Here is a 10,950-nt window from a genome sequence, read left to right on the forward strand (position 1 = left end):
AGCACATTTAGCGCTTAATATAGATCACAGTATGCCGGAGGCTGGGAGCGCGAAAGTACCAGGTAAGTACATGCCTTCGTTCAGCATTGTGGTTAAATGGCTTGCTCACCCAACCTGTGCGCATATAGTCTCTCTCTCTTCAGTGCAGTTGGTTTTCTGAGCCATGCCAGCCACCTGGTGACACAGGCATGTGCAGGAAATTTGCTTGGCAGCCATCGTCATCCCCTCCTATGGGCCAATATGTTTTAAATACTTCTGGACAAAGCTGGTTGCATGAACAAGTATATGCTTATGGGAACTATGCTACCTATTAATTTTGTTTATTGCAGGGGATGTAGTTTTTTGAAAAATAAATAAATACCTGGCTGCTGGTGGAAACAAAATGGCAGTGGATTAGATTTGGGTTTTTGTTTTTTTTAAAAAAATAATTTTTATTAAAGATTTTCATGAATTACAAAAGATGGTGCAATGTCTCTTTTTCCATTATATTACACACTCACCCATATATATATATGCATTATCAAGGTAAGGTAAAGGTAAAGGGACCCCTGACCATTAGGTCCAGTCGTGGCCGACTCTGGGGTTGCGGCACTCATCTCGCTTTATTGGCCGAGGGAGCCAGCGTACAGCTTCCGGGACATGTGGCCAGCATGACTAAGCCGCTTCTGGCGAACCAGAGCAGCGCACGGAAACGCCGTTTACCTTCCCGCCGGAGCAGTACCTATTTATCTACTTGCGCTATGACGTGCTCTCGAACTGCTAGATTGCCAGGAGCAGGGACCGAGGAATGGGAGCTCACCCCGTCGCGGGGATTTGAACTGCTTAACTTCTGATCGGCAAGTCCTAGGCCCTGTGGTTTAACCCACAGTGCCAGCAACGTCCCATTATCAAGGTACATAGTGCTTTACAAAGAACACATGACAGGTCCCTACTCTAGTGTTTAGAGCCTAAAGCACAAAAAGGGAAATGGGAAAATGAAAGCATGGGATAGAATATATGGTTGCTTCCATTACAGGTTCCATCTAGCAAGGCATTCCCTATATTCTCATACCCTCCAACAGCCTCCAAAATGCCAGGAAAGCCCTTAAGCCATCATGGCTTCTCACTTTTTCATGCTGAGTCCTGAATTCCCAAGGATGTTTTCCCTTCAGTACAGTGTTACAAAGTGTTACTGGAAGTTCAGATCCGTGCGTCCCTCTACCACATTTCTTAGATCTATGCATCCTCCCCCCCCCACGCAATATGGCGCCACTTCCTGTTTTTATGAAAACAAGATCTGGGTCACTTGAATGCCTGTTAGGAAGTTTGTCACCATTTCCCCGCTCCTCATTTTCTCATAAAGAAAGTGGTGGGTAGGGAAATGAAGGGGGCAGAGCCAGTCGCGAGGGGCACTGAGGGGTCATGGGCACTGAAGAGCGGCCATTACGATCACTTGGTTCTGGCTTGCTGCGTTCAGCTGTGGCGTCGGCATCCCTGCCCCAGCCTCGTTTTCATCCGAGGAATGTTGGAGGGTATGTATTCTCCGAGGTGAAGATCATGGAAGCCGAACAATTCCAGTGGAAATTGCCATTCTTCACTTATTCATCCTATGCCTGGAATGGAAACCATCCTGTGAATGTGTTTGGGATTCATGGTCCACAAATGATATGTGATAGATGAGGTTTCTCCCACCGCCTCCATCTCCAATTTGCTTTGTGTTTCCTTATCGTTATCCTTATCGAATGGTGCAGAATATTGTAAAAGCAACCGGATTGACACAGTCCTGTAAATCACGTGATTTTGCCCCGACGTAGAACGTAAAGAGCGGAATGAAAGCAGTGCTGCCATGAAGAAAATGCGGAGTGGGAAATGCAGGCTCTGCTCCAGTTTCTGTCCCAAAACAAAAGCATTCAATATATGAAAAGAACAGAACAGAACCAATTTGCGTGTCTATACATACCTTGTTAGACGGGACGCGGGTGGCACTGTGGGTTAAACCACAGAACCTAGGACTTGCCGATCAGAAGGTCGGCAGTTCAAATCCCCGCGACGGGGTGAGCTCCCATTGCACGGTCCCTGCTCCTGCCAACCTAGCAGTTCGAAAGCACGTCAAAGTGCAAGTAGATAAATAGGTAAACGGGAAGGTAAACGACGTTTCCATGCGCTGCTCTGGTTCGCCAGAAGCGGCTTAGTCATACTGGCCACATGACCCGGAAGCTGTACACCGGCTCCCTCGGCCAGTAAAGCGAGATGAGCACCGCAACCCCGGAGTCGGTCACGACTGGTCCTAATGGTCAGGGGTCCCTTTACCTTTACATACCTTGTTGGTCATTTGTCAACATTGATGCCTGAAAGTTGAATCAAGGGGGCTGGGCATGTTTCTTAATAGGTACCAAATGTGGCATAAAATTGGGAAGACAAACAAGAGCATCCATAGGTTCATTGATAAAAGGTATATTGTTGTATATTGATAATAAAAGGTATATTGTTTGGACAACCATTTTCCAAACTAAGCTTTGCTGCACGCCTATCACATTTAATTTATTAATTATTTTACTGTAACGTCCCTTCACGAGTTTGTATGCAAAAGGTGGCCAGGGAAATACCTCAAAGAAACTAACAAGCAAGTGAGCCAACTAACTCTGCATTTAGGGACAAAAAAACATGCCTTACCTTGCAGATTGGAAGTGACTCTTACCTACGATGGGTGAGTAAGCAAGTGGCTGCTTACAAATGTAGCGCTAAATACTTTATGCAAGTTTGTGAGTTTTAATTAGTAAAAGAAAGAAAGAAAGAAAGAAAGAAAGAAAGAAAGAAAGAATGAATGAATGTTAGGATGGGCTTTCTTGGTTTGGCAGTATTAATAGGTTCCAGTTCATATTTCAGCATTTTAATTGTTATGCTACAGGAGCTTTTATCTTCATTTGTTATTATTAGCTATCTAAAGTGTTTGCAAGAGTGTTTTTGCTGTCACTAATAAACAGTGATGTTTGAATTCAAATAATCCTTTCTATTGTGCCTCAGTGTTGCCCTGAGCTGTTGCATAATGGGAAGAATTAAGTGTGCTAGAAATAAGCACAACAGCAGCTTTCCTCTTTATGTGGGCATGTACAAACCTGAAGGGGGGGGGAGAGAAATAAGCAGAAGACTAGGTGGAAATTTAATACTGGTGCGTTGTAAACTTTCATTTCCCATGCAGTTGCTAACCACAAAGAGACCCTTCTCAGAGCCTTCTCTAAATAACCAAAATGGCAGCGCAAAATCCTGCTGTGCTGACGAAGCTGTTCCTATGTGTGTGTGTAAATTTATTTATTTGTTGACAGTAATGCCTTCACGTAACAGAAGAGTAGTGTTCAGCCCACATGGCTACATCCTCCTTCAGTGAATGCTCTGGTTGTCACTTTTGTGAGAGATGACTCTGCGCCAGCCATTTTCTCTGGGAGATCAAGAAAAGCTTTGACTCGTCAAGTGACACTTCACCCTCTCATTCCTTGTACTTGTAAAACCTCGGTGGTACATTGCCTGGTTCAGGCTTTCCATTTTTAAAACCAGTTTTAGGCTGAAAATGAGCCCCGTGCCCCCACATGCTCCTTCCTCACCCTTCTCTGTCTCTCTTTCCCTCACACTCATCGTTTTGGTGAAGGTAATCTGGGTTTCTTAAATACTTGTTTCCCATGACATCAATACTGGGAAGTTGTGGTTTACAGGCCCCCAACAAACCAATCAGGCCATTCTGTGAGGTAATAGCAAACCCATCGCTTCACCTTTGGTATAAAATAGTCCCTCTAAAATGGATGAATCTTTATTGAAAGCCTCCATCTTCTTTAATGAAGGAGAAATGAAAACTGTACAGTGGTACCTCGGGTTACATACGCTTCAGGTTACATACGCTTCAGGTTACAGACTCCACTAACCCAGAAATAGTGCTTCAGGTTAAGAACTTTGCTTCAGGATGAGAACAGAAATCATGCTTCGGTGGCGCGGCGACAGCAGAAGGCCCTATTAGCTAAAGTGGTGCTTCAGGTTCAGAACAGTTTCAGGTTAAGAACGGACCTCCGGAACGAATTAAGTACTTAACCCGAGGTACCACTGTATTGGGTTTTAGTTTCCAGTCCTACAACTTTGCCTTGGTTTAGATTTGACAGCCTTCTTTGGATAGACTTCTCTTGTCCTGGATAAAGTTATATAACCCAAATCCCCATTTTGGGCCGATTACTACCAATTAGTAATGGCAATGGCTTATAATTACTGGGAAGGTGTGGTAAAAGTGTGAGGCGTACATTATCTGGTAATCCTCTGTGTTAATTTTTCCTGCCACCCCACCCCATTGTGTCTCCATAGGTAAGCTGCACCTATTGAGTAGCATGCAGTTTTCAATGGGTTTTTACGTCAGATCTGAATGTGACCTTTATGCTATAGCATCTATATAGAGATTGAATACCATTGGCTAGGTAAGCTTCGAGGGATTAATGTGCAATTAATGCATCTTGCGGTTGACAGATATATAGTTGTGGTAGATAATGGACATGGTTTCTTGTTGTCGTGCTGGATCTGCCAAATGCGGCGGACAATGTAGGTAAAACGATATCTTGATTCAGTTGATAAGAGTTGTACTTAACAGCAGCAGTTGCTTCTGTGAGTGGCAACTCTTGCTGATTTAATCACATTGACATTCTGAATGCATCTTGGCACTTGTGCACTAAGGTGAGTTTCAACAGCCCTTTTATTGGAGAGTGGGAGTGGAATGGCATTGTTTCCAAAACAAGCACTGATCCAATTATTTTTCCCAAGGTGGCTTACCCAAGCAACCGGTCCAAAGAGAAAGAACACCCGTTGCTCACGTGCACTGAAATATATTTGTGTCCTATCCATCTATATAACGGATGGGGAACCTGTGACCCTCCCAGATGTTTTTGGATTATAGCACCCATCATCCCTGACCATTGAGTATGCTGGATGGGGTTTATGGGATCTGGGGTCCAACAACATCTGGAGGGCTATTGTGCAAAGAAAATTAAATGGTTAGTGATTAAAAAAAATCAAATTTTGCTATTGAAATGTATGCAAGTCAGGCAGAAATCTGTGGGCGGAATCCTACGTAGTGCTATGACATAGTTGCATTGGATGCTGAGTGGATTGACACACCTTCTAATGACTTATCAAAACTGGATTGAATAAATATGAGTTGATTACAGTGGTACCTTGGGTTACAGATGCTTCAGGTTACAGACTCCGCTAACCCAGAAATAGTACCTCGGGTTAAGAACTTTGCTTCAGGATGAGAACAGAAATCGCGAAGCGGCAGCAGGAGGCCCCATTAGCTAAAGTGGTGCTTCAGGTTAAGAACAGTTTCAGGTTAAGAACGGACCTCCGGAACAAATAAAGTTCTTAACCCGAGGTACCACTATATCTGGGTTTAAATGGAACCATAAGACTCTTCTAACATGTGCAGTTCTGTCTTGGATTGACTTTCACTTAACCAGAGATTTGGGTAGAGGGAAGACAATGACAGAGAGACGAATAGTGGAAAAATCATGAAAACTTTCCCCAATAGATATTTTATAGCTGATGTCATGATTATAACCAAACAGATTTTTAGGCATACCTTAAGTACCGTATTGGCCCGAATATAAGACACACCTGCAAATAAGCTGCACCTTTAAAATTGAAGGGGGGAGAAAGAAAGAAAAAAAGAAAAAACCCGGGCTGCTTCCGGGGGGGGGGGGAGCTGCACCGCTTTGCTGGTGGCCTTCCCCCTTCCTTAGGTGGCTTGGGGGAGGTGGGAGCAGCGGGCAGGCTGCGCGTGGTTGCCCTGCACTCCGGGCTGCTCTCGGGGTGGGGGGGAGCCACACCACTTTGCCGGCGGCTTCCCCCCTTTCCCTGCCAGCTCGGGGGAGGCTCGGGAGCAGCAGGCGGGCGCCACGCCGTGTAAGGTCACAAATATAAGCCACACTTATATTCTGCATGGGCGGAATTTGGAAAAAAAGTGTGGCTTATATTTGAGCCAATACGGTATTACCTTGTATTCTTCAAAGTTCTTTATGTTGATACAAATTACTGGGATTTTTGGGTGGGAGGGTAGGCCATCTTGCTGGACTAATACCAAACCTGGAATGTCTTTGTTCTTCTTTGCTTCAGCTTAGATCAAAGAAAATCCTAACATTTATACAAGGATTTCATGAAGATACTTTTAATTTTTTTTAAGTAACACCTAGGAGGCAGGCTATAATTTTATGCTTGCAGCACCCTGCCCTGTTCATATTCATCTTGAGTTTTGTTTGTTTGTTTGTTTTAAATCAATTACCACATTTTAAAATATATATGTTTTTACCAAGGAGCTCAGAGCAGTTAGAATGGCTTCTCTCCCCACTTCTATACTTAAAGCAATCTTGCGAGGTAGTTTAGAGGGGGGAGAGAGAGAAAGAGTGAGCAACTGGCCAAAAGTTGCTCAGTGAACTTCACGGTTGAGTAGGAATTTGAAACCAGAGCTAGACCCACATTGCAAAACCTTGTGTTTGCAAAGCAGGACTTTGCTAGAATTTTTTGCAAACACAATTGCTGCTCATCGGATACCATGTATGGAATTCCACACTGTTAGTTCCTTGTTGATAGCCCAAGTCCATGTTGCATGCCACTGGGAAGCACAATGGAAAGTGAGAAGATCTACATGGTGTTTGAAAAGTCATCTTTAAAACCTAGGTCTGTGCATGAGCATATGTACACATGTTCAGGCAGTTGGGCACAGACAATGGATGTACCCAGACCCCAGCCTTTCTGAACTACCCTAGCTCTATATTAGAGAAACAGACAGACATTAGGCTTGAGAGAGCCATCTTAGTTTTCTTTACTAGAATTCTGAGATCCACCAGCTGGATGCTCGTACAGAAGGCATAAACTTAGATTTAAAGGATTCTGAGCCCAGGAATTTGTTTTGTGTAGCAGAACTGAGTGGAGATCACACAAAAATCCATTTCTGGTTCTCCCAAACTATGCTTAATTCAGCAGTATAATTTAGGGTGGTAGTGAAGAGTTATATATCCCAACTGATTTCCATGGGTATATGGGTTTTTCAGAATGTTTCTGACCTCAGCACTGACCAAACCCAAAAGTTCAGGAAGGTTGACACCTCATGTGCCTTTAGACTTTAAATATTATGTGGTCATATGCCCCAAAGTAGGTCATTGACTCCTGAACGTAATCTGAATAGAATAGAATAGAATAGAACAGAAAATTCTTTAATAATAATAACACTTCTTGTCTAATAACACACACCTCCCTTTTTATTACTGTGCCATAAAATATATTTTAAGAGGAACTGAAACATCTTGTTCTAATAACAAAAAACTCTCTATTATATACCAGCCTTTCAAGTGACCCTCCATGTTGCTTGTGATAATAACCTTTTATTGATGGAAATACCAATTTTCTGTCAGTAACTGATTTATAATGCTACTGGCCATTCTAAGATGGTTTCCTATAGCATCTTTTACCAGTTATCACTAACAAGGAAATTACTGGTAATGAGATGTTTCAAAGTAAAATTATGGCAACAGAGTTTTTAGATATGGCATTTTGAATTTGGAGATGTTTGAGGTTTTCTTGATACGTTGACTGCAGTGCTAATTATCCTTAGATCAGCATTAACAGGAGTCGTATCTGTTGCACCTTTGCTTTTCTTTGTGTCTACATTGTTAGCTTAATTTCCCCTCCCCCCCAAAAAAATGGTTGTAAACATCCACTCCATGGAGAAAGTAGCATGTCAGAATATGCTCCCATGGCCCAACATTAGTTAGTATTTTAAATCTGCTCAATGCAGATTTGGTGAGTCCAGTACTACTGTGACAACAGCATGCTATGGACAACCTCATCTCCAGTTGCATCACATACTGGATTTTTAAAAATTGTTTGGAAAGTAATTGGAAGTGTACTGTGAATGTGTGGAAGATTATAATTCTAAACACCACACCAGTAATTGTCTCTTTTGTAAGAAATGGGAGTCAGCATGGTCACTGGAGAGAAGCAAGTTTAATTCTCAGTTCAGCCATGAACTAATTGCCCAGTTATAATCGTCGTCACCACATTTTCCATAAATACATTGTTCTCAGAGTGGCTCTCAGAAAATAAAGTAATTTAACAACACATGCTAATAATAAAAAAGAGCCATTAAGCATAGCAACGGCAATGCGTTGCAATACCGTATAGCATTGTTGAACTATCCCTTAACATTTAATTTTAAAGCACATCAAAAGTTTAAATAAGCATAAAACACAAAAAGCATAAAGCAGACCAATTAATAATGTCACTGCACATATTAAGCAGTGGTTCATATTAAGTGGGAGAAGAGGGAGATTTACAACAGCCAACAAAATCTAACTACCATTTGCAAGAACCTCAAGGCAGACTGACTATGCTATATCCACACATGCAGAGTTAAAATGTTGGTACTAGAAGTCCCCTCTATTTCTTGTGTCTCAGCTCTAGCCAGAAGTCTCTGTTGTTCTTTTTTTTTAAAAGTACAGTCATACCTCGTGTTGCATTCCACTCTTGTTACGGACTTTCAGCTTACGAACGCGACAAACCCAGAAGTGTTTACTTCTGAGTTCGCCGCCTGTGCATGCGCAGAAGTGATTTGCGTGCTTTGTGCACGCGCAGAAGCGCTCAATCGCGCCATGCACATGCGCCAAAGAGGTGCTCTAGTTGAGGACTTTTCGGGGTGCAGACGGCACCCCGAAACAGATTAAGTCCACAACTAGAGGTACCACTGTATTCTGACACTGTTAAAGTTAGCTCTGATGAAGCCAAGGCTTTTTTTAAAGCCAAAAATCAGTTCTGGCACCTCTCAGATGGGCGCCATTGCCATTATAAGAAAACAAGGGAGGTGTTCATGGTGAGTTCCAGCACCTCTTTTTCTAGAAAAATAGCCCTGGATGAAGCCGTGTTGAAACAAATTGCATCATTTTTGTGATTGTATCATGCAATCCTACAAACCTCTACTCAGAAATATATCATGCTGAATGCCAGTGGGCTTACTCCTGGGAGAGATTTGGTCTAAGACTTGCAGCCCAAATCCAACTGTTGGTTAGACTTATATAGAAGTAGGCTGCACTGATTTCAGTAAAAACTTCCTTTCTGGTGTGTAAAACGGCAGTCCTACCCATTTTATAAGGACCCAGAGGCAAAGCTTCTGGGCTGAACAGAGGCTTTTTCTTCTTACTAAAACTTCTAAATAGTATCTTGCACACCCACCCACCCACTAACAATAACAGTACTTAAATGGAGTTAAGAACATAAGAAAAGCCCTTCTGTGTAAGACCAAGGCCTATCTAGTCAATCGCCTGTAAATATTTTGAGGACTTTTTTAAATAAATCAAAATCTATCAATCACTATTCCCCTCCCCACCCCCACCCCCACCCCTGCCATGGTATAATGCAGGCATGTCCAAAGTCCGTTTCGGGGGCTGTTTCGATTTAATCCGGCCCCCGTGGCAGTATATGTCCTGGGGTAAAATCCTTTTAAAAAGCTCAACATTGGGGTAAAATTGGGGAAAAAAAACTTCAATCCTAAAAAACTTTGGTCGGCCCTCACACATGTTCACTTCATCAAATCTGGCCCTCTTTGGAAAAAGTTTGGGCACCGCTGGTATAATGTATTTAGGTGTATGTTTTTAAGTGGAAGTTGCTTGGAGACCATTTAGGTAACACGTGACTAATAAGGTTACAACCACTGCCATTACTAATATCCTGTGTGGATCAACAGAGCCAAGTCTAGCCCAGGAGCAATACCTTTTGGACTCCAAACCGCTGACCTGAAAGAATAAAAAGAAGTGATGTGATTATACTGTCTCCGTGAAAATGGGGTGCGGAAGCGTTCCAACTTGGGAAGTGGGATACCGCCTTCTCCCTTCCTCCCTTCTGGATGCGGTCATCCCAGAAAAGCTTGTTGCTGACCGGTAAACCTCTGAAAGATTATGTATTTGTGCAAGAGGGCACGTTTTCAGCTCCGTCCCAAATGATGTTATTTTTGCAAGGTGGTGTCGAGGAAGCTAATGCACTAGCTGGGTTCACTTTGGGTGAAGTTTTGGGACAGCGGAAGGCAAAGTCACAGGGAAAGTGGGAATTCACTGCAAAGAAAGAAAGAAAGTTTTTGCTCTGGCACTTATGATAGCTGAGGGCTGGAGAAGAAACAATTAGTAAAGCGGTTGCTGGAGCGGTTGTTGTTGTCATTTCTAACAAATACTGAATGAGCACCCACCCTCTCTCCTGTCCCTCCCACCCACCCACGCAAAAAAAAAGAGAGAGCTGTTGGCAAAGAGAGGGAGGGAGACCTGAGTTTAATCTGATTTCCGTCAGGTACGCAACGTTCTGGAGTACAGCCCACTGGCAAAAACATGTGTAGCACCAGGAATGTTTTCTGGTTGGTTTGGCGCCAGCAACCGAGGTCTGCTTGTTAGCTGGAGTTCACACAGGCTGCTTGCCAGGCCTGCGCAGAATACTGTCTCCTCTGACTTCCTGTGGTCTTGCATAATGTTTCCTCGCTGCTGGTTATAGCTGTGTTAGGTCCAACTGCTCCGCTCTCCAACGTCATACATTTCAGAGGTGTGGTGGTGTTGGAAACTTTAGCCCAAGTGCGTGTCCTCACCTGAGGTGCTTACCTGAGGGTCACCTGGGGAGACTGCTTGCCAGTGGCATGGCTCGTGCTGATGGTTGCATTTTGAAGCTCTGAGTCAGAAGTTGGGAAATGTGTAGGATGTGCTTTGGGCCGTAGAAGTGTGCATTGAAGCCCAAGGCAAAGTTGAAGCAACCAGGCTGAATCAACCAGAAAAAGGTATTTGGTAGACAAGACTTAGGACGCGGGTGGCACTGTGGGTTAAACCCACATAGCTAAGGAAACTGGTACCTCAGTTTTCGAGCATCTTGGAAGCCAAATGTTTTGGTTTTTGAATGCCAAAGATCTGCCAAAGTGAATGCTTC

The 10,950-nt window shown here is 43.3% G+C and overlaps 1 protein-coding gene across 3 annotated transcripts in view; it reads left to right on the plus strand.

Moving 5' to 3' along the window:
- The window catches only part of EPAS1 (endothelial PAS domain protein 1), a 135,438-nt gene that overhangs the window by 19,430 nt on the left and 105,058 nt on the right, over positions 1-10,950 (plus strand). Inside the window, exon 1 of one of the 3 annotated variants that reach the window (XM_083605008.1) lies at positions 1,387-1,511. The exons of the other annotated variants lie outside the window; for them this stretch is intronic. Within the exon in view, the coding sequence (XP_083461134.1) occupies positions 1,402-1,511 (110 nt within the window). The 5' untranslated portion in view covers positions 1,387-1,401. Of the gene's footprint in view, positions 1-1,386; positions 1,512-10,950 lie in introns of those variants that run through there. 3 annotated transcript variants of the gene reach the window in all.

This window comes from Podarcis filfolensis, assembly GCF_964270895.1.
Source record: "Podarcis filfolensis genome assembly, chromosome: 3".
NCBI classification, from domain to species: Eukaryota; Metazoa; Chordata; class Lepidosauria; order Squamata; family Lacertidae; genus Podarcis; species Podarcis filfolensis.